The sequence below is a fragment of the Poecilia latipinna genome, unplaced genomic scaffold, assembly GCF_001443285.1.
Source record: "Poecilia latipinna isolate Pla-1442-1.1 unplaced genomic scaffold, P_latipinna-1.0 Scaffold25, whole genome shotgun sequence".
In the NCBI taxonomy this organism is placed as follows: domain Eukaryota; kingdom Metazoa; phylum Chordata; class Actinopteri; order Cyprinodontiformes; family Poeciliidae; genus Poecilia; species Poecilia latipinna.
Genome location: NW_015112641.1, coordinates 725,681 through 748,972, shown reverse-complemented (window position 1 = coordinate 748,972; position 23,292 = coordinate 725,681). Strand labels below are relative to the sequence as shown.

At 38.1% G+C, this 23,292-nt stretch overlaps 1 protein-coding gene across 5 annotated transcripts in view; it reads right to left on the bottom strand.

Annotated features, from left to right (window-relative positions):
* Nucleotides 1-23,292, bottom strand: part of ttbk1a (tau tubulin kinase 1a) — a 65,892-nt gene that overhangs the window by 20,478 nt on the left and 22,122 nt on the right. For 4 of the 5 annotated variants that reach the window (XM_015037842.1, XM_015037825.1, XM_015037834.1 and 1 more), the window contains 8 exons: nucleotides 19,637-19,702; nucleotides 18,567-18,659; nucleotides 17,679-17,804; nucleotides 17,440-17,594; nucleotides 16,546-16,759; nucleotides 14,970-15,142; nucleotides 14,031-14,371; nucleotides 13,043-13,224 (listed from right to left, as the gene is read on the bottom strand). In XM_015037842.1, coding sequence (XP_014893328.1) covers nucleotides 13,043-13,224; nucleotides 14,031-14,371; nucleotides 14,970-15,142; nucleotides 16,546-16,759; nucleotides 17,440-17,594; nucleotides 17,679-17,804; nucleotides 18,567-18,659; nucleotides 19,637-19,702 — 1,350 coding nt within the window. Of the gene's footprint in view, nucleotides 1-13,042; nucleotides 13,225-14,030; nucleotides 14,372-14,969; nucleotides 15,143-16,545; nucleotides 16,760-17,439; nucleotides 17,595-17,678; nucleotides 17,805-18,566; nucleotides 18,660-19,636; nucleotides 19,703-21,811; nucleotides 21,882-23,292 lie in introns of all 5 variants that reach the window. The other variant, XM_015037858.1, reaches the window with a different exon arrangement.

Below are 23,292 nucleotides of genomic sequence, written 5' to 3'. Positions count from 1 at the left end.
ACTGTACTTAAGTACAGTAACGAAGTACTTGTACTTCGTTACTTCCCACCACTGGTTTTACCTGCCAGCTGGAAATGAAACGCTCATCTTTCAGTTTCAAGAGCTTCAAAGCGCCAAGTTTCCAAAGCAAAACAGCAACAGGTTCAGAAAGTTTTATTACCCTTAATTAACTTGGACTACACCGAAACATGTTGATAGATGAGCCATTACTGAGTCATATCAAAACAGAGGAAACATGCTAGCGTAGCCTAGCACTGTGGAAAACTGCTCACCAAGGAGCAAGACGTGTTTCCTTTTTTGGATGTGTCCAACCAGCAAAAACTCCTATAAAACACTATTGTTGAGTGATTAATTAAGACACAGTCACAATACTAATGTAAACCATGTAATACGGGTGAAATGTAGTGTTTTATTTTTACAAACTCATACAAGGCATTGATTTTAATGAAGGACTGGAGTGGGAGACACTGTTCGAAAAGGTCTAAATATCCCAGTTGATTAATCTCAACATGGTTCATCTGATAAAAATGGTTTGTCAGAATTAATTCACAGCAGCGAAATGTTTCATATCAGTTTGAAAGGGGGAAATGAGCAGCAACTGATTACCCAAAACATTTCTCTTGAACTCATTTTGAGGGAGAGTTCATCCAGACTTCAGGTCTGAGTAAACGCATTCCCACAAAAAAATTATGAATGGTAAAATGACAACTAAATATAAGATATATCATATTTATATGTGGGATATTAGCTTTGATAATGCCACACATATAACTTATTGCATCTGCTAATTGCAGTTATATAGTGAGCCCGTCTGCCCCAACCTGATCCCCGAGTCTAGCCTACTGTGATAAAGTGCAAGAGTAATGTTAGAAAACTGTGATGAAAAAGGAAGCACAATGGAAGAAAGAAGATATAATCTAAAGAAAATTATTAGAGCTACTCAAAACTCACCTTTAAATACATTTTAAGATACAGCAAACCACTGCATACTATTCACAAAGCAGGTAAACCTCCTTCAGATCAGTCGGAAATAGAAAAACATAAACCACTGGTACTAATAAACGCCCTCTGCAGGTAAATACCAAAACATTTACAGCAACTCCAACATGAAACTCTAACTGCATTTTTACTGATGCCTGAAACTGTGTCATCTGGAAGACTTGGATTTAACTCAAATGCAACAGAAAAATGTGACTTGATGGAAATTTAAGAAATGGGTAGGAAATGAAGCAGCGAGCCTAGCGTTGCTTTTACTCCTGTTGGTTTCTGTGTTGACAACTTCATAACTTCTGAAATGACCTGACATCTGGCTGCTGGGCTAACTGCTCCTAAACGTGATGATAGTGATCATCTGTTCATAAAGGTCAACACTTCTGCTCAACTTTCCACGTCTCCAGTCCAAGTTTCTGGTTCTGTCCGGTCAGACTTCAACACAACTCATCCAACGCGTTTAAACACCAACAGACGCAACACGGCGTTCTTGACGTGCGTTCCTCTTGACCGACGCCACAACTTCACAATCATTCAGAACAAATGCATCCACCCTGTCACAAAACCTCAAAACTCGTCTGTCTCTCAAATAAATGCTACATTCTGTCTCCAATCAGATCTTTTTTCATATTATCTTTTTAAATATCACACTTGTTGAAAAAAATCCACTCAAATAAGCTTTGAAATTTGGAGTAAAAGAAATACTGACATTCCCCTGCCGTGCCAGTAGGTGGTGCTATGGGTGACATTACTAACATGAATTCAAGGAAAATGTGTCAGAAAAGAAAAAGAGGCCGCTATCTCAGATTTCTAAAACTTCCAGTTGTAAAGACGATGCATTACAAACAGCTATAATAACATTTTTAATTTTGTCTGTTTGGCAAAATATCTAATTGAGTTTAGGGCCAATTTCTTTAAACTATTATAAATATACTTCTTTGTGTTCGCACTGCAGCAGCTGGCGGACCACGATTTTATTTCCCCAACTACTTCTGAAGTATTTAGTGCACGAAACACCAGTGCAACATCTACAGTGATTGGCTGAACCCTCTACTAAAAACCAACAGGATAAAAGAGGAGATAAAGTTGAACATTAGCAACAATTCTTTCACAGTAGAAAGGACTTCTAAAATATCTATCACAGGATATCTGAACTTTCTACTGCAGGACGTTCAGTAGGATCGTTGGCTAAGACTCCAACGGCCTGCAGAAGAAAGAAAGGCTCCTTAAACAGAGGTTTACACATTAAAATGTCAGCAAGCCTTTGGAAAAACACACACCTCAAATGACAGACCTAACAATCAAAGTGTCAGAAAAAGGAAACGTCATCTGTGTATCTAAAGTAAAAAACAAACAGCACCAGCCTCCGATACGCAGCCCCTTCCGACCGCGAAGGTCACGTAAAACAAACAGCTCATAAAAATACGCATTCACGTCATTCACACAGACACAGCGGGCTGTAAGTTCGCCGTTTGGATCCATACAGCCTGCTGTCACAGCAACGTAAACATTTCAATTTAAAAGAATTCAAATATATGTGAATCACAAAACAAACTAGTCATTATTTGATCAACAACTGCAACGGTAAATTTTAGTACTTGTATTCATTTTCTAAATTGTTTTTGCAAAAAGTATGAGATTTTGTTGTGTTATGTTTTAGACCACAGGTGTCAAAGTCAAGGCCCGGGGGCCAAATCTGGCCCGCCGTAGCTTTTTAAGGGGCCCTCTAGACTCCAACTTACATCAATAAGTCCCTCCAGTTTTCCACAAAACCTCAAAATTCACACAAAATAAACTGTTTGTCACATTTTACTGCAAATGTTCTCAAAATTGGTCAGAACCATTGAGTTTAAGTGACTGCTGCCACAGCCTCACTTGATGTGAAGTTACAGTCCGTAACTATACAGATACGGCGAGTAATAAAAAGTAACATTTAACATCAGACGTTAGCGCAAATATTTCCAAATAATCACCACAGAATTTGTGATTTTGATTGCAAAAAAACACTTAATCACAAAACCCTGGAGGAACAGCAGATTTTTAACAGTTTAATTGGTTTAAGAACATTCAGGGTTTTGAAATGGCCAAAATGACAATGAGTTTGACATCCTGGTTTCAGACTATTCATTGGTTTGGACTTTATATTTATTCTTGTTGTGGAGTTACTGAAGTTAGGAGATGCTTTTATTTAGAACATATATTATTTCTTTAGTACATTTTTAAACTGCATTTAATGCCAGTGTGTAATAATTAGTTGTTTAAAGAATGCCAAGAGTTTGTTTAGTTGCTTTATTTGACATTTTTGTTCTGCTTTACTTTCAGTTTCTAAGATTACTGTAAATCACCTCCTACACCTTCAGACAGACGTTTTCCAAACAGTTCACTGCTTTCACACACAACATTTAATGAGGCAGGAATCAGGACGAGACACTTGGATCACTGGGTTTTGTGCAGGTAAAGACATGATGTGAAGCAGCAGCAGCAGCAGCAGCGTATTGCTCTGTGAGCGGGATGACGAGACTCCAAAAGTCTTCGTGCAAAAGCCTGATCGCTGGGACGACCTGCATACCTCTACGATCGCTCCTCTGTTTTAGGCAAAAAATGATGACGGAATAAAAAATAAAAAAAAAATAAAAAATGCGCAAAAAACTGTAAAGCTTAACAGTCTCTTAGCAGCTCCACTCGGTTTCAAACTCCTCTTCTTCACAAAACGGGAAGTCTTGAGTTTCACATTGTTTCCACCAGCCTGCCAGGTCGGTGGCGAGCGCAACTTGGGCGATGCTGAGTGGCTCCTGGAGTTTATTGCATGAAAAATATTCTCAATATTCCTCCTTCTTTTTCTTCTTAAATACAAAAAAAAAAAACAGTTTCTAGAGCTACGTCTGTGTAGATGTATGAATCTGTGTGTTTATTAACACAGCTGTACCGCTGCGTGTTGGTGATATGGCTTGTATGACCTTCCAGTGTGCTGCGATTTTATTGGTTTATGTGCACATTCATATCTGTGTGAGATGTTACCAGAGCTGGCCAGGTGGTATCTACGCAAAAAAACAAAAAACTAATTTTTCTTGCTAGCCAAATGCTCTATATTTCTCATACATTCCCTACTCTTGGCATGGGCTGGTCACTGGTACGAAAATACATCAAGGTTTTGGAAAGTTAGAGTCTTAAACCTGCTAACATTTCCTGTCACTCCTTTATAAAATCTTATCTTCCCTTTAATGCCAGAGAAAGTGCCAAAGTAGAGTTTTCCAAGGCTGTGTGGAGCGCAGCGTAAGATGTTTTTCTTGCTTAATAGAAAAACAAATTCAGTTGTTTGGTTTGATTTCAGGCTGGGAAATGCAGTCAGGATGTAAAATCTGAAGGACAAACCAGCTAATATCAGCTGCTGGTTATACGTATGTTAGTCTATAATGAGGAGAAAAGCAAATATGTATGATATTCTACTCAATTAGCACTAAAAACTGCTGCTAAATTTAGTTGGAGGTTATTCTACATGAGTCTGCGAATCCAAAATAAACAAGCATCTGTTGATGATCAGTACAGCTCATAAATTTAGCGGTGGTATCATTTGTTTTCTGTTTCAAATTAAGTATTTTGATGTGGTATTTTAATCAGAATCTCATTCTGGTTCAGAACATTAATTAGTGTGGTGGTGAGATTAAAGACAACTAAACACAAAAACACTATTATTTTGGACCATTGTCTTGTAAATTAGTGTATTTTGGGAGTTTTTCTTTTCTTTTACATTTTCTTTCTGCTTCCCTTACAAACGTATTTGCATGAGAAGTCACTTTAAATGATGAAGCACCTAAAAGTGGCAAAGTTCAGCCCAGGCCCAAAATCTTCTCTGACCACTCCTGCATCTCTGTGTTTGTGTGCTCTGTTCGTCTCTGAACCTATGGCTGTACACATCTGTGTTTGTTAAATGTATTTATATATATATATATATATGTGTGTGTGTGTGTGTGTGTTTTGAGTCCTTTTCTCAGTCCTCTCAGCTATTGTTGTTCTTGTTCATGAGCCTGGCTAGCATCTGTTGCAGCTGCGACCTCGACACGTTCAGAACCGAGTGCCGGCTCCGCGGGCTGCCAGGCATCGGCAGAGTGCCGGCGTGCCGGCGCCGGGCCGAGGCGGTGGCGGACGTGGCGTGGGCGGGGCTGCTCTCGGCCGAGCGGCTCCTCTGGATGAAGCTGCCACCGGCGTGGGGGTACTGCTCCGTCTCCAGGGTGGAGGAGGAGAAGACGTAGGAGGCCAGCCTCCTCAGCTGATTGGGCCGCGCTTGGTGTCTGTCCTCCTCCAACTGCAAACAGACCAATCAGACAGAGGGAGGAAGAGGAGGTTAAAGAGTGGAAATTGACTCTTTTCATATTAAAAACATTTATTAAACAGGTTGTTTCTGTCTCCTCCCCCTCCCTGACAGACATTAGACATGAGAGAGCAGGTGGATGCTTTCACATATCTAAAGCCTGCAGCTGATTGGTCAAAGGTCATGTGGGGAGGAGCCTGGGGAGAGAAGCTGAGGGGATGTTGGTGTAACTCTGGCTCTATCTACAGCTACTTTTCATAACTACTAGTTAGAAACTAAAGAAAACTCCTAACAGGGGGCGTTTAAGCGTTTTAGCTGTGATTAGTCAGACTAGCATCCGAAGAAAAAAAAGTTCAGAAAAACATTTCTCCCACAAAGAAGCACGCTAAAGGAACAAAAAGTCACCAGCACAAGCATTGCACACACTGTCTCACTAATCTACGTCAGCCTGAGCCTCGACAGGTTTCGGCTTTTTCGTTCTGAAGGAAAAGTTACCACTGAAGATGCAAACAAATCAGGGAACTTAAAAGAGAGAGATGGAGTCATCAAGCACACAAAACAGACACACAACGAAGGGAAGAGGGGGAAATAAAACTAAAAAAAAAACATGTCTGAACAGAAGAAAAAGGAAGAACAGAAACGGAGTGAGAAAACAGAGGTACAGGACTAGTCCTAAACTGTGCTTACCCCGAAACATCACTTTATTTCTTCTTGTGTTGATCCCAATGGCCCCCTCGCTCTTTTCTTTGTCTCCTCAGGTGAGTCAAACTTGACATACTGTGTACTTTTAAAGCGATAAGTTGGGGGCAAAGGCATCAGTAGTTATGTAGAAGGGGGTAAAGAATTGGAGAGGAGGAACAAAGAAAAAAAATAAAATAAACTGTGGTCCTCGATGGTTGGTGGCAGACGAGCTTGGTTATGATCTAGTGTGACAGTTGGCCAAACAAAAAACAAAACGAAAAAAGAAAAAAAAATGAAGCAGAACTTGCTAACGGATCTGTGCACACATTTTCATTTTCACACTGGGATAAAACATCCAGCCTTCAAACAGCAGCCACCGAGTATGGAGGACCAGATGTGTCAATAATTAACTGAAAAAGCCCATGATGAATGGAGTCAAATGGTGACATAAATTTACAAGTGAAATCAAATGATTAAAATGGATAAAGAAACAAGAAATCACCACACCCATGAGGAAAATCCTGCAGAAGGAAAATAAAATGGAAACACAATGTGAAATCCAGGTAAAGGTCAAAGAGTAACTGGTGACACGCATTCCTCTTTCCTCCGATACAAACTCTCCAAATAGAGCGTCATACGAAAATCAAATTCAGAAAAATGCAGAAAGAAAAAGAGGAATATTCAAAAAATTATTGGAATATGTACTCAGATAAAGTATTTTTTTATTCAGAATAAGTCTGAAAATAAAATGTAAAATTTAAGAGGCTATTAGACATACTTTTCATGTAATTGTATTAAAAATATTTTTATTAATCTAATATATTTTAATCTTAAATATGTTTTCATGAGCTGTAAGCACAAAATTAACAGAAATAAAGGCTTGAAAACCATCTGTAATAATCTACGTGATGTTTCACTCAGTGAACCGATTTATTTTAATTAATTAACTTTTCAGTTTATAGAATATGACTATAAACATTAAAATCCATTTTTCTCTGGTGTTTAAACCCAGTTTGCATCCAGCTGATTTGAGTTTGTTTCTAGAAAACGATAATGAAGCCGGAGGAACGCAGCAGGCAGGTGAGTCAGGGCTGGTTTAGGTTATAAAGGAATATCTTAAACGCTACACAGAGTAAATAAAAGGAATATGAAACTTCCTCACAAACCCACCAAGCCATGGCCGTCCACTTAAAGCTGGGGTGTACAAACTTTTGGGGCCAAATGTCATGCTGTAATTTATTCTTACTCACTTGATAATGTAAATTTTTAATTAAACAAATCAAGAAGTCAGATTTTTTTGTTGGACAGAGATGTGTAAACTGTTGTAGAGCCCAAACTTAAAGGGTTTTTCAAATTTGCCCAATTAAAGAAAATATTTGTCAAGTGTTTATTGACAAAAATTGCAAAAATTGAGTCAGTTTGGGGAAAAACAAAGCAAGATTTTGATCAATCTATGTCTGTATATTTAAAGATGGATACTTATAAAATGGATACCAATTAAAAGCTCCCATCTAAATCAAACACCTGTGCTGGGGAGCTAAATTTGTGTTATTCTTGAATTGCAGTCGGAGGCCGTCTAAAATAGGTTTAGGGGCCACGAATGGTCCTCGTTCCACCCTTTGGACATCCCTGACATAAACTGAGAGGCCAGGCAAAGTGAGCATTAATCAGAGAAGCAGCCAAGAGGCGCCTGATCACACACTAATTGACATTACATATTAATTGCATGTATTATGCATGCATAATACATGCAATTATTTGCATCTCTAGTCTCAATGGCAGGTTGATAACAAAAAGAAAAAGCAACCTCAGACTATTGCACAACATATTGGAGAAAAAGGGGTGATTAAACAGCAGTTTCCAATTTATATACTATAATGGTCCATTAATTTTCACTTTATGTTGATAAAATGAATCGAGTTAGCATATTGGCACTAAAATACAGTTAAGCTACGCTAAGCTAAACAGGGTAATTGAGTGGCTAGGAAAATTAGCCTGTGCACTAACCTGCTGTAACAAACAACAAACAAATCTACTGCATATTTTCCACATGCTAAACGGATCCATTTGTTTTCGTTTGGGTAAATAAATATTCAAATTTTGGCCCATTATAACCAAAGAAAGCAGTTAATTTAGATTAAATTGTAATTTTAGTGCCTCGGTCTGGAACTCCTAACAACGACAACAACAAAATCTAGATATGCTAATTTTTTCACATCCAATTAAAATAATATTGAGACTCTGGTAACAGTTAAACATTTATTTGTACAATCCACTGGCAGCAGCATTCTACGACCTAATTATTAAAACCGATTCATAAAATGAGCTCATGTTTTATGTTCTGTTTATTAACTCAATTAGCAACATTTAAGGAAGTTAAAATAATTCACTGAGATGTGCTTTTTTTAGACTAAACACAGCAAGAGTCTGCTCAAACTGTAAACAATGGTTCTTTGGTTTTTAACATTTTTTAGTGCAAAATGTGCAAATTTATTCTTTTTGTAGACTTTGGTCACCATTTTGTGGTTGAAGCGTTGACAATTATTCCCTCTGGTTTTGGATGCTGTGCAGCTGGAAGGATTTGTGGTGTTAATTTTTTACCTTTGTTGTTATGATGGGTAATTGTGAAAACAAGGTCATATATTACATCTGCAAGCATCTAAAGAGCCCAAATAATATCTGAACTATGACCTATGAACCCGGAGGATTTGAAACGAAGGCGTCATGGATGCAGAGCAGAGAGGAGGAAGTTTAAATCATAATGGGCAACATCATTTCCCTGATTCTAACGTCTCTACCTGGTTTTCTAAACAAACGGCCAGTCAGAGATTTAAGGAGAAGTGGCAAAAGCAAATGAGATGGATTAGCAGTGCTTGATAACAACTGATGGTGCCATCCAGGACACATATCCATGGAATATTGTCTCTGGTGTTCAGAAATTGAGCTGTTAGCAAATCATTGCAGTTAAACATCAACAGTCTTCAGTCAGAGGCCTCTACAGATTGGTTGCAGGACTGACTGCTACCAGAGATCCACAGTGACTGTTTGAGGATACTTGGCTAACATAAGTTACACTGACATTTAATTTAATTTTGGGAAAAATAAAAATATTTTTCAATTTAAAATGAATGTTTCGTTCAGTTCGTCATGAAGATCCAACCAAACCAACATGTCTTTATTTGAAACATTCAAAACAGTCTGCCTAACAACCTGCTCTCTTTTTACTTAATAAATCTCCATTTAAAAAATAAATTAAATAAAATCCCTAAACTTTGTGTATGCATTAATTGTGATCTGTTCTAGGTACAAATCTTTGTTTTAATTGAAGGTTTCATGTAACGATATGTTGCATCACCGTGAGAGGAACAATTTCATCATTACAGAATAATTAAAACCGCAATTATAATTATGATTTCACATTCATCCCTACAACCAATAAAACACTCCAGCTAAAAAATAAAAACAATGGTTACATTTAACACAATAAGCCACTCGGATCACACAGACACACACTTACTTCCTCCCACTCAGTCAGATAGTGTTTTCATCCAGAGTAACGTTAAATGTACGATATGGAGCAGGTTTCATGTCACAGTACGTTTCCATGCTTTCACTGACAGAACTACACTGTAAAACATTTGAGCCACATTTAGTTGTGTCTACTGTCTTCTACTCTTCAAGCCAAATAAATTTAGTGACTTTTAGATTGTGAACCTAAATTTGTGAGTTTTTAAAAGATAAATTTACAACAATAAGTTGTGTTAACCTCCATGAGTTGAATAAAGTAGATGTTTTAGGGCAGGGTTTAATTTTAATTTCCCAGAATGCTCAGGGGCATGTTTTGTATCCTGTGTTGCACCGTGAGTGAAATGGAAGTGCGTGACATCGATCTAACTTCTGTGTTTTAAGGCAAATGTTAATTTTTATTTCCTTTTCACACTAAATGTTTCTGAGCAGAATTAATTGTGCTGTTTAACAAAATTCATTATCAGATCAGAAATTTTGTTCAAACAGGAAATTAAGTTATTCAAAAGTAAAATAAATAGTTATTTTAACTTGATATTATGAGTAAAGTAGTAGAGAAATGTGACTCTTAACTAGAAGAGGAAGTATTTTTTTGTCTTACATATTGTGAAATAAATATTTGGATTAAATTGCAGCTTTAAGTTAAAACTCAATTCAAGATCAATGAAATTTAAAAACGTTTAAACAACTTGTCTCTTGTTGTTAAATCAACTTTATGAACTTTAATTTCTGAGTTAAAACCAATAAAATTTTCTTGTGACTTAAATTACATTTTCAAGGCAGCAGGTGGACTTTCGTTTTAAGTTAAACCACCTTCAAATGTTTTACAGTGTTCCAACATCATGTGTGAATAATTTCAGAAAACACAGCAGAGCATCGCCAGCGTCCACAAGCTTCATCACCGAGTCCAAGACGTGAATCACAAGACTCTTAGACATGAACCAGCCGCACCAATCAGGTTAGCATTTATGCTCATTATGCAAACAGCAAATGCACAAATAATTCTACTGAGTGGATTAGCGCTAGTTCACAACATCCTGCCTTTCCTTGCATCTGAGTTTTATCATGAGAGAGACATTTTGAGAGACATTTTATACCAACATGAAGGCGCATTCTTGGGGTAGCAACGTCCAAACTGAGAGCAAAACGCTAAAGAAACGCTCTTCCAACTGTTAAAATACTCCAAGGTAGAAATACAGCAGCAATTATTCACACCCCTTGCAGATTTGGGCCTAAATAAACTTTGATTTAACATTTTTGCATTTTCCTTCTGACTTGAACCTGATAGAAAATCTGTGGAGGGAGCTAGAGATCTGGGTGATTCAACTTCAGAGATTCGCAGCTCATTACCAAGCATATATGTCAGAATACCAGTGGAAACATTCAAGAAGCTGGTCACCAATTATAATAAAATCCAGTTTTTCAGAGACAGTGTTTCTCAGAAATTAAGAACAAATTGTGAAAAAGGTCAAGAATAATAAATGGAAACAAATCCTGTTGGTTTTCAGCTTTTCCCTGATTTAAGGCTAGCAATGAACAACACCAACTTTTACTAATTTATAAATATGCCTGTCCAAAACTAAAAGCTGCATTTGAAAGATTTGTGATTAGAAGATAATAAGCGAGCAAAAATATAGTAACTTTCTGAAATCTCCAATAATTACCTGCTGTTGCTTAAAAGAAGAGGTGCACCAATTGGAGTTTTGCAGATCATCTCTTCTTTTTGTTTAATGTAAAGATACCATTTTTTGTTTTTAAGAACTTTAGTTTAAAGAGATGTAAGAACTATGCTCATTATTTATTATAAAAGTAGAGAGCTGTTGTGGAAAAACAGGGTTTTACTATTTAAAAAAAACAAAATCATCAGAGTTCACATTTTAAACTGATATTAGCAGCTCGTAAGGGAATGCAGACCTTTACTTTAACCATGATTTAAAGAAAACGGCTGCTAACATTTCCAAATGCAGTACATTCAAGATATTCAGAAGTTAACTGCAACATATTTAGCCTTCCTGTTACCTGCTAAAAGTCTCTCTTTATAGCAGCTTAAATAAATCACAGGTTTCCTTCAAAATGGCTTCCAATATCTTTGTGTTTCCCCTGAATTCATTTTACGCATCCTCAGCTAACGTGAAGGTCTTCTCACACAATAATAGAATCCACACTGAAGAGTGTTATTGTTAAAGCAACTTTGTAGTCCACACTGGATTCACTGATGGTAATTTTTTTTTATTTTGAGTAAAAAAATCGTCTCATTCTGTTTACAAGTTGACAAAGAAATGATCACTGTGCTAGCTAGTCTGCAAACTGTAATGGACAGTCTGGTGGACGCTCCACGTGTGTGTGCGGTGTGTTCAGGTGCTGAACAGAGCTGCCTAAAGCTGCAAACACACTCCAGCAGGAGTACGTTAGCTTCTCATGGGAGTTTTAAAGGACAATTCCAGCTTGAATCCAGATGTTTTGCTTTATATCCTAAAAGAAAGTGGGTTGTCTGTAATGCACTTTCAGCAAGGGAAGTTTTTTGTATTTGGAAATTGCATAAAATCCGTTCCTGTATTTCTGCCAAAAAACTGTAATTCTGATCACAGAGTTAGTTAGTTTTAATTAGTCTGTAAACTTAATTTGCTGTTTCTTGATTTCCCAAAGCATTAGCTATTTCATATGTAATTTTATTTAGGTAAACACTTAATAGCAAATGTTCTGCTGCATGGTAAAATAATAAATAAAATGCAAGTAAAGTAAAATATAAATGATTCACAATGCAGAAGATAATGCAGCCAATCTCCTGATAATTAGTCTGATAAAACATGAATGTGAATTGGCTGGATGTACCTCAAGGTGCCAAGAGTAAATATTTGTAATATAAATTTTACCAAATGATGCAAAAATTAGATGAAAAGTTTAATGTATCACTTATTCACCCTCCAATAATGTTTAATTATTGTGATATCTTAATGTTGAATCTTATTTCTTTCATTTAAAATTTGATTTGTAAAGCAGCATTCAGCTTTTATGCACCACAAATATGGAACAAACTTCCAGAAAACTGCAGAACAGCTGAAACACTAAGTTAAAACTCAACCTGTTTAGAGTTGCTTTTGAAACACAATAAATTAAACATTGACCAACATATGTGATGTGTGATAATGGCACTTGACAAAATGTAAAAATGTTTTCTTACCTGCTGGCTGTATTCTATGACTTTGTATTTTTGTGTTTTTATGATGAACTGCCTTGTTGCTGAAATGTGCTATACAAATAAACTTGACTGACTGATAAAAATATTTTTGCCTTCAATTGGATTATGAACCAAAGGACTAAAGGACAAAACGTGGGAATTAGCAAAATGTAGTGTCATGCTGGATTTGTCCTTTAAACTGCATGTTGGAAGTGGAAAAATGAGTCACGGTGGCTGCAGCGCCTCACTACGACAGCTGCAGCGGTAACATGGGCTGCAGCCAATCGCTCTGCTCATCTGTCCAACCCCAGCGCATACCACCAGACTCTCTCCTCTGATTGGATGACTGGGTCTCTTACCGGTCTCTGAGGTCCAGTGGGCTCCGACTCTCTTCTGCGAGGGCGTCCCGACGGCAGCGAGTGGCACGGTGACTGAGCCGGGCTCCCGCCGCTTCTTCTTGACGCCTCCTCTTCCGTTAGCGTGAGCATCCCGCGGCTGCTGTCGCGAGTGTGAGTTTTGGGACGGACCACCAACTCGCCTCCTGCAGGAAAACCACATGTTGAAGCATTTTGTTTTCATTTTTCAGGGTGATCTAATCTATCAGCACCACTTGCAGCTCAACCTCTCCCCTACCTCAGGGGTCTGAAGCCTTTACACTGCAAAAACAGGAAATTTTACCAAGTAATTTTGGTCTAATTTATAGTGCAAACAGCTTAGTACACCTGAAATAAGACACTTGAAAATAACTTTTCATCTAAAGATGAGAACTTATTTTAAGTTAATAACTCCTTAATAATTGGCCAATTTTTTCACTTATAACATGTCTTGTCAAATGTCTTGTTATAAGTGACGTAATCTGCCAATTCCTTTATCTGTAAAAGCAATACCAAAGTAGGACTTGATAAGAAGCAGAATTTCTCAACTTCAAATTATAACTTCATCCTCCTAATGACTTTATTCTCGTAATTGACGAAACAAAAACAAATCCCAGCCTGGACCGAATACGCCATCGTAGAGTTGACATGAATTTAACATCCAAATAAATAGAAGTTGTAAAACATGCTCATCGAACAAGATGGCGGCCCTGGGCGTGCTGATGTCACTCTGAACTACAAACACCGGGCATGTTATTGTCTACATGCAGAAATTTCACACGTGCACAATTTTAGAGGGCAAAAAGACGATTGTATTTATCAATAGTGAGCAGTCTTTTGCCCTCAAGCAGGTGATTTTTTTGGAACCGAAAAGTTGATTAATCAATAAAATCGATTTATTGCCCAGCCCTGATACAACCCCTTCTTTTTTTTACTGTGACTTTGGAAAAGGGGACTAATTTGGCAACATTACCTCCAGCCCTGAGCCTCCTCCTCTCCTCCTGCTCCTCCAGCGGGCGGAGCTCCTCTGGCTCCTCGTCGGTGGTTCCTGACGTGGTGGGGTGGAAGTCCCGCAGCTCCGCCTCTTTGTCGATGATCACCCACTCTTTGCTGTCAAAGTCCTCCTCCTCGGCCAGCGGGACGGACCGGATGAAAGCGTTGCTGTGCGCCTCCTGGTCAACAGAAGCCACCGACACCTCCTGGCGCCCACTGGCCTGACGGTCACCACGGCAACCGGGGTCAACTGAGAGCATCTGAGCCGGCTGGGAGGAGTAAACGTGACGAGAAGGAGAGCCCAGCATGTCCATCCTAGACCTGGAGGAAACACAAATCGTCATGTGACTCTGATGTGTTTACGGTTTAATTACTTTATTTAGATAAACTGCAAAAACACAAAATCTTAACTTTCACCTCAAACAACTGCACTGTCCAATCTAAGTTAAAAATCCATTAAAATATGTGTTCACCTTGTTTCTAGTTGAAATATCTTTGTACAATTGAAATAAGAAAAAAATAACTTACAAGTACCTTTTCAGCAACATATAGGAGCTTTTTTAACGTTAATAATTCCTTACTATTGATTTGAAAAAGTACTGGTCTCACTGGCAGATTATTTCACTTATAACAAGATATTTTACCTATGGTATAGTAATACGTTTTTCAATTTTTTCTTCAATATTTGCATTGAATTTCCACAAATAACCAGATGCTGCCACTGGCGCAAACCACAATGAGGAAGACGACAGGATGTAGTGGTAGGATGATGATTTTTACTGACAAACTTATTCATGTGTGCTTTTAATTGCGTTTCTTATGTAATGGAAATTGAAAATTTGTGTTGTTTTGACATTAGCAGAGCATTGACAAAGTTTTGTACACATTTGTAATGGAAAAGCAGCTGCAATCTAATTACCTCTGTCCATAGCCATCGACTCGGCCTTCAGCAGCAGACAGGCGATCAGATTCTGGACTGTTGACCCGACGGTACCGTAAAGACCGACCCTGACCTGTCGGTGACTCCGGGCCTCCTCCTCGAACTGGTGACACTGGACAGGCCCCTCGCTCCGCCTCATCTTCCTCAGCTCCCTGAGAAACAACATGAAGCCAATTAAAAACAAGCAGCAACAAACCAATGACAAACAGCTCAATTATTCTGAAAAACTTTATTTGTGATAAATTTCAGTAACTCAACGGTACATAGAAATATTTGAAAATGTTCTAATGGAAAGTATAAGTGCAAAATTAATATAAAAACTAAAAGCTTTAAGGCCCTTTGGCGACCTCTGGTGGACTACCTGTTCAGTGAAGATGCAATACGAAACTTTTATTTAAAAGAAGAAAAAAAATCACAAATTTGTTAAGATTGGCACCATAATGTGACAGTTTAATATGAGACAGATAACCAGTGAAAAGATCAATCTCTTCCACTTCCTATTTGTGCTGCTAATGTCTGAAGAAATCCACCCCTCCCAGCCAAAACCAACCAATCAGAGCCAGGAGAAGGGTCTTACTGCTGTCAGTCATATACTTGCTCATAAATATGCCAATGGTGGAGAAACAACTCATTGTTAAAGGAAAACCTTTTATCCACCATCATATGTGACCATGCTAATTAGCCTTAGAAATCACAACAGGCTCTGCTGATGGGGAGAAAGCAGAGGAGCTTGATATTCATAAACATGAAAGAGTCTGATGATTGTGTCATGAAGTGTCATTTGGTAAATAATGACACTTTAATTTAAGGCACAGTTCACACTTTTAATGGACTACATGTTAGCATTAAGGGTGTATTATTTACCGAATGACACTTCAAGACAACACTCATTACATTCCTGAAGACGCCTTAATATTCATCACAGTATTATGCCAGTCTTATGCACACTGCTTCAAATAAAATGTTACAGTTTCAACAAATATTTTTTTTTATTTTGGAAAAGTTCCATACTGCAGATTTAGAGGAGAACTTGCATTTTACTGGAAATACTAATATCTAGCATCTTCCCAGCCAGCATGCCTAGGTGGGCCCCATGTGGGGACAAGGAGGGCAGACTATATGGGTCCCATATGGGTTTGTCCGCGGGTTCCACGATGGCCCCACATGGGTTTGCCCATGTAGGGCCAGAGCCCACATGGGCCCTGCATGGGCCCTATATGGTGGTGGCCCACATGGGTTTTGTCCAATTAGGGCCCATGTAGCACCCATGTGGGCTGTGGCCCTACATGGGCAAACCCATGTGGGGCCATCGTGGAACCCGCGGAAAAACCCATATGGGACCCATATAGTCTGCCCTCCTTGTCCCCACATGGGTCCCACCTAGGCATGCTGGCTGGGTTCTTATTTAATTCATTTATTTATTTGATATCATTATTTTTCTTTCTATAAGCGCTTCACACTTCAGCTTCTGCCATAACTACACTGGCTCTGTTTTGTGATAGTCTTTTTTGATAAATAAAAAGTGTTGAACTAAAACCAGGCTGTAGATTCAGACCTTGTTAAGGCTGATCCTGAGTCTGTTGCGGTTGAAGTCTGTGTCCTCCCAGGCCTCTCCCGGCTCCCCGACGTTCTGCTGTGTGGCCGTCTCTGCCGGAGGCCGGCTCGGTGGCGGAGGAGGCGCATTCTCCTGATCGCTGAAATGTTCATCCCGCAGACCGTCCTCTGTGTTTTCTCTCTGCGGATCTCCAGGAACCGGCGTCACAATGGCTCTGGAGCAAGAAACAGACCCAGGATACATCACAAAAAATATCTAAGAAACTAAAAGAAATGCTTCTTTTACAAAGAAAATTCATTCTGCAAAATATTCAGCTTAAACTGAAACTTCCAGCAGTTTTATAAAGGATCCCAGATGTTTCTTATTTCCTGACATTAACTTTTGCATTTCTCTGGACATCGCCTCTAGTGTTCATTCTGCACTGATCTACACGGCCTTTGATTTAAAGTGCAAAATTCCCACTTTGCTTGTTCTTATGCTTTCCGCTTGGGTTTCTCCTGCTTACAAAAACAGCCCAAAAGAAAATCCATACGTTTCTTGGTTATAAGTTAATATTTTGTGGTGTCTGGAAAATGAGCCGTTTTGAAAACCTCAGTTGCTTTCTTAAGAAGATATTTCATGTTTTAAAATGTTTTTGCAAGTAAACTAAAATGTTAGGAGGATGGATAATTTATCTGATGTATCAAAGGATTAACATTTTTGAAGATTTGATTCACATTCAAAAATTATAAGCAGGAATATACTGGACTTAATTTGTGTTATTAAAAGTACTCTTGGAAAGACAGCTAACCAGCTAGCTAGCTAACCAGGTAGCTAAGTAGCCTGCAAGACAGACAGACAGAGAGACATTCAGACATCTGTCTGAATTCAGACAGACAGACAGATCTGTCTTACCCCACAATGGCTGCAGTGGGTCGGGTATTGTGCTGTGGCTGAGTGGAGGCACTGGTTGACAGCGTTGCATCACTTCCTCCCTTTTCCCAGTCGAAGGGTTCGTTCTCGGTTATGATTCGTTCCTTCATGCTGTTCTCAAACACTGACATCAACAGCTAGAAGATAATAAATAAACATGAATCTGTGTTCCAGTGCTGGTTTTGCTCCCAACAGTCCAGTCATGGCTGCTCCTGCAGTACCTGGTAGTCTGGTTTGGTGTAGTAGTCCAAGGCCTGGACGTGATCCAGGAAGATATTGAATTCTGAAGGCATGTGTTTGAGCAGCATCCGGTGGTCGTAACGCTCTTTAATCTGACCGACTTGTTCCTGAACAGAAAATAAAACATCAGCCTAAAACTTGATTACAATGTAGTTTATCTGTGTGTTGTTTAAGTCCATGATGAAACTGCATGATGGACATCCAAATTTGCTGTTTTGTTAATATTCCTCGCTCCTTTGTGAATTAACAATTTGTGTTGTTTTTTTTAAATAAAACTGGTGTCGTATTAGATTTTTGACATTTTGGTGAAATTCATAGATCACAACTGAATCAATCAGTTCAAAGGCAAAGTTCATTACAAATGCTTCTCTGATTTGATGGTTTTATATTAACAATTTGACAGCAGGATAATGTTCTGCAAGGATCATTCTTGGGAATGTAGTAACAAGTTTTAAGTTTTATTTTCTGTAGTTGGATATTATTGCTCACTGATCTGCTGCCTGTCTTATCCAGGTAGAGGTGGGTAAAGCACCCAAAAATTTTACTCAAGTAAAAGTAAAATGTGGCTGACAAGAAATTACTCAAGTCAGAGTAAAACGGTATTTGGTAAAAAGTCAACTCAAGTACTGAGTAACTGATCAAAACACCAATCATTTAATATTTAAAGATTACATGCGCTCATTCTGTCAATAAATGTGCTGTTGTTGTGATTGCTTAATAAGTTGCTCAGGGTTTTTGGTAGGAATGTGATGCCATACGACGACGCTAAAAAGAGACGTTAAATCAAACTACTCCTTTGTCGTTATTGTTTCTAAAAGTTGTTGTGTGAATGGATAAGGTGTCATCCCGTTCATGAAAAACCCTCTGACCTTGTCTTTGATTTTCCGCCATGGCAGCTGTCCAACAGCGAACTCCACCAGCATGTAAAACAGGGACCACAGGTCGTCATGACGACCCATTTCCTGAAGAGACACCAAGAGGCATTACTCAGAAAAGAACTGCATGTGTTCCTGTTGGGATAGGTAAAAAAAAACTTTAAGATCATGTTGAGATTACTGTCAAAAGAAATGCTGGCTTCATTCAGCAAATTATTTATTTAACCCTCCTGTGGTGTTAGGAGAGCAGCTCAGGAGGAGAGCAGCAAATGATGCCATGGTCAAACAGCAGGGAATTGATAGGGGTTTGTCCCATCAGACCATCAGTTTCCAAAATCGCTCAAAAAAACAAAAAAAAAACAAAAAAAACTTGTACAAGCGCACACAGGGTCAGTGCAACTGTGTCAGACTGCGTGCAGAGTAAAAATGACCCCATCGCTTAAGACCGTGGGAGGGTTAAATGGACAGTATTATGTGTTTTAAAGCACAGTCAAGTAACTGTGTTACTTCCAGCTGTTATAAAAATGCTGTACATATGAAATATGACTGTAAAGAAATTTTACTTCGTAACTTAACGCCTTTAAATTGGGCTTCTGTCTCTTTCAAAACTCTTGCGCTTTCTGGAACTGTGCCTTCAGGAATTCATTACAACATGGCTCCTCTATTAACTTGTTAACAACATTTTTACTAGTGTAACTTGTAAAATGAGCTCAGCAGAGGTGCAGTTCCACCAGGTGTTTGCTAACTGCTGCTGGCTAGTCTGAAGGGTCTGAGTGGGAAAGGGCTGCTCCGTGAGGCGGACGCTCTGAGGAGGAGCTGCGTCTCAAAGGCGGGGCTGGGTCCAACCAGGCGTTTTTCACAGCTGAATGGTTGCCATGGAGATTAAAGGATTTCTCAAAAGCGCATGAAAAAAATCAAAGCAACACTTGAGGTATGGTTTTGACGAGAGAATAACATTATAACATGATGTAGAGCTCTAAAAAAAGTTGGTTTTACATAACAATTCCCGCTTTAATTCAAATGCTAAAACTCCAAAGTCGGATGAGGAAGCAGGCAGGACTGACCTTGTTCTTGTGGGCGTTTACTGAGGCATAGCGGACCGTTCCTCTGAAACCTGCCACAGTCCTCGGCTGAACACACAATGAAACAAAGTGAGTCAGCAAATGTTCACATCACAACTCACCAACCCATCATTTCCTTCTTTTTTTTCAACATACGCCAAACAGAAGTTTAAAACAAAACTCATCAAACGCTATACCTCCTCAGAGATACTCTGTGCTTGTTGTGGTTGAACTGAAATGGAAAGATTTATCACTTTAGCTCTGAACATCGACAGTGAACGCAAACTGCATGGCACTCTGGTTTTATTGGTTTCAGACAAACTGGGAGAACAGACTGAGTTACAATAAACATCAGCAAGGAAAACTGAAGACTGACAAGCTTGAGGATATTTTATTTTGAGATTCAGCCAATTAATCCTTAAGGATTTAAATTCTCCATGGAGTGAATGTGGAGATGCTAGCTGCTCTAAATGCAGTAAAATGGTTTAAAATGTCCTGTGTAATAATTCCTTCCTTTGAAAAGACTTGTTTCAGAAACTCTTTATTATGATAAATTATTAATGATAATTACCACGAGGACGGCTGTAAAAATCCTTGATAAGTGCTGCCGTTTTTACTTTACAGAGACTGAATTGACTAAAATTGGAATTTACACGTCAATTCAGAAATCTGAGAGGTAGATAGAAAATGGATGAAAAGCAGACAAAGTGTCACTTTGAAAGGCATAAAGAAAGACTTGAGATCAATTTTTTTATAATGTTTTACTATATAAAACATTATAAAGTAGTTGGAATCCTTGGAAGTGAAAAATAGTCACAAGTGGTTTTAGGCTCTATATTTTGATTTTAATTTATGTGTTCAAACTGGAATCAACTTGCTTTGTTACCATATTTTTTGGAGAGTTTAGATTAAATAAAAGGCCCAGTGTGTGTCACTAAAGACACTCAATACAACGTAGAAAATCTTTCACAATAATGAGATAAAATGAAAGTGTCCTTTCCTGGTTCGGATTTATGTTCCAGATGCAAACAGATAACGTTCAGACCAAACCAAACAAAAAAAAATGTAGCAAAAAGGAGGTTAAAAGGTCAGACTGAAACTACACAGCCTCCAGTTTTAGAAACTGACCATGAAGTTCAATTCATAAGCAGAAAATTATACTGCAGTGCTCCAGGGACACAAACTAACAAGAAGGTTTTCATATAAGCTCTGCAGGCGAGCGCTGGATCTACGTCTGCATCACTTCCAAATGCAAAGCCGCACAAAAAGCTTAAGTGTGTGCTTAAATGGGCCGGAGTAACAGATAGCTTCCCCTCCAGTTTTCCTTTTATTTGACTACGAGAGAGCACGTCTCCTGCAGCAACTCTTCACCATGCAAATAAAATATGCTTGAACACACAGTGTCAAGAAACAGTACTTGCTCCCCTACAGATTTTTTTTATTTGTATCACGCCTCAATGTTTTATTTTAACTAAGATAACCTCAGTAAATATAACATAATTGCTGCCTAAGCTTATTGGAAACTGCAGCTGGATTTCACATCGCTGCTTAGAAATCTTGGCTGCTTTCTTTGGGGAATTGTTTGAATTTAGCCACAGTGAATGTGGCTAAATGTTTTTGCTGCACAGACGTTGTAGAGTTCATCGGCACCAATTTTGTCTGATTTGAAGAAGGTGGGGAGGCTAATAAGTGATCTCTGGAAACATTTATTAGTATCTTTTAAATGAGAACGGCACAAAAATGTTTGCAGTGCAAACCAGCACAAATCTTTGTGCTAGATATTAAAGCTAGTTTATTGATCTGCAGCTTTTAAGTGTGTTGACACAGGGAAAACCTAAGAAATCTGAAGAAATTAAACACCTTTTTACAGCTGTGTATTCTAACCATCTGTGTTGTTAAATGTTTTCTCATAAAAGAAAATAATCAGATATCACTAAAGTGGATTTTTTTTGGTTTAGCCCCTAACTGAAAGATAATCTCATATCTTAAGTTGGACAAGTGGTAGATGTGTGAAGAAAGCCACCTATGACTGATTACGACTGATTTGACCTCCAGAATAAATAATTTATGTTAAACAATTGAAACCAAAAATAATTTTTCTTTTCATATTCAAGTTTTAATTTCTTGGATTGCTGGTGATGGTGGTGCGGCCCCTCGGTAGCTATAGAAACCACTCACATCCCTGGGGATTCATGGAGGTGACGGAGAAACGGGAGGCATGCACGTCAAAATCATAAGTCCAAAGGAACTGTAAGAAAAACAAAAGTGACGCTGAAACATAAAATAACCAAAATGAAACACAGTGCACACGTACAAAGCAACAGAAAAGTCACAGAACATAAATAACAGCTTAAAAAAATACAACAAACAAAAACTTGATGACTGGTGAGCAACAAAGTTTGAGCATCTGACCGCTCACATAACACGAAACTTTCTGAACTGACTCTTTATATGGAAACCTGTGAACAAATACAAACTGATTACTCAACCAACAATTCACTGCATTCCTGTGGTGAATATTCATACAAAATGCTTTAAAAAAACTGACATTTTACATGTGAAAACCAGTATTCCTCAAGTTAAAAATTGGAAATTCATCATAGATTATGGATTATTCCATATATTCCAAGTATAATGGATCCTGATCATGGCGTTTTTTAATGACTGACTTCAGAGTTCCTGCTTTAGATGGTGCTGTTTTCCTACAGAAAGGTTTGGCTGCAACTAACAATTATTTTTGTAATCCATAGATTATTCCAATGATTACGTGGATAAAAAATGTAACCACTTATGCCTTTCTTACACTACATCAGAAATACATTAAAAGTTGCAACAGATAATTAAGTTCCTTTTGAAATAAAAATTTTCTTGTGTAAAATGCAATGAAGTAGCTTTTTTTTTTTTTTTACATAAACTTGATCATTTGTAGCAAAGGATGCATCTGCAGCAAAAAATAATTTCTATAATGTGAGAAGTTCAGCTCTTTCTGCCGGACTTAACATCAAACAGTGTAGAGCTGATCTGTTGATTATTTAACTGACTAATAATTGGATAGAAAATTGTGCCTAGAAGAAGATTATCTTTACAGAATTTGAAGCAGGTGAAGCTAAAATCATTCTGCTGGATGCATTTTGGGCTCAACATATTTACAGACAATTTCTTTCATTAAATGCAAAAAGTAAATACAGCTCTGTAAAAAAATGAAGAGGCCACTGCACTGAACCGTGTTGAAAACCTCCTGGTTATTCCACCAAATACTGGTTTCTGAACTCTTCCTGAGTTAAAACATTAGTGTTTTTGTTTCTAAATGAATATGAATTTGTTTTCTTTGCATTATTTGAGGTCTGAAAGCCCTACATCTTTTTAGTTATTTTGACCATTTCTCATTTACTGCAAATAAATATTAAATTTCTGCTTGCAATTTCAGACATGTTGTCAGTAGTTCATTGAATCAAAGAACAAAATTCAGTTTTACTCAAACATAAACCTATAAAGAGTAAAATCAGAGAAACTGATCATTTTAGGTGGTCTCTTAATTTTTACAGAGCTGTATATTGTTTTGGCTAAATTTTTGCTCTGAATATGCTGTTCTTTCAGCAAACGGCCCTTTTTGGTCTGCATACTTTTATTAACAATTAATTGATAACTAGTTGACGATT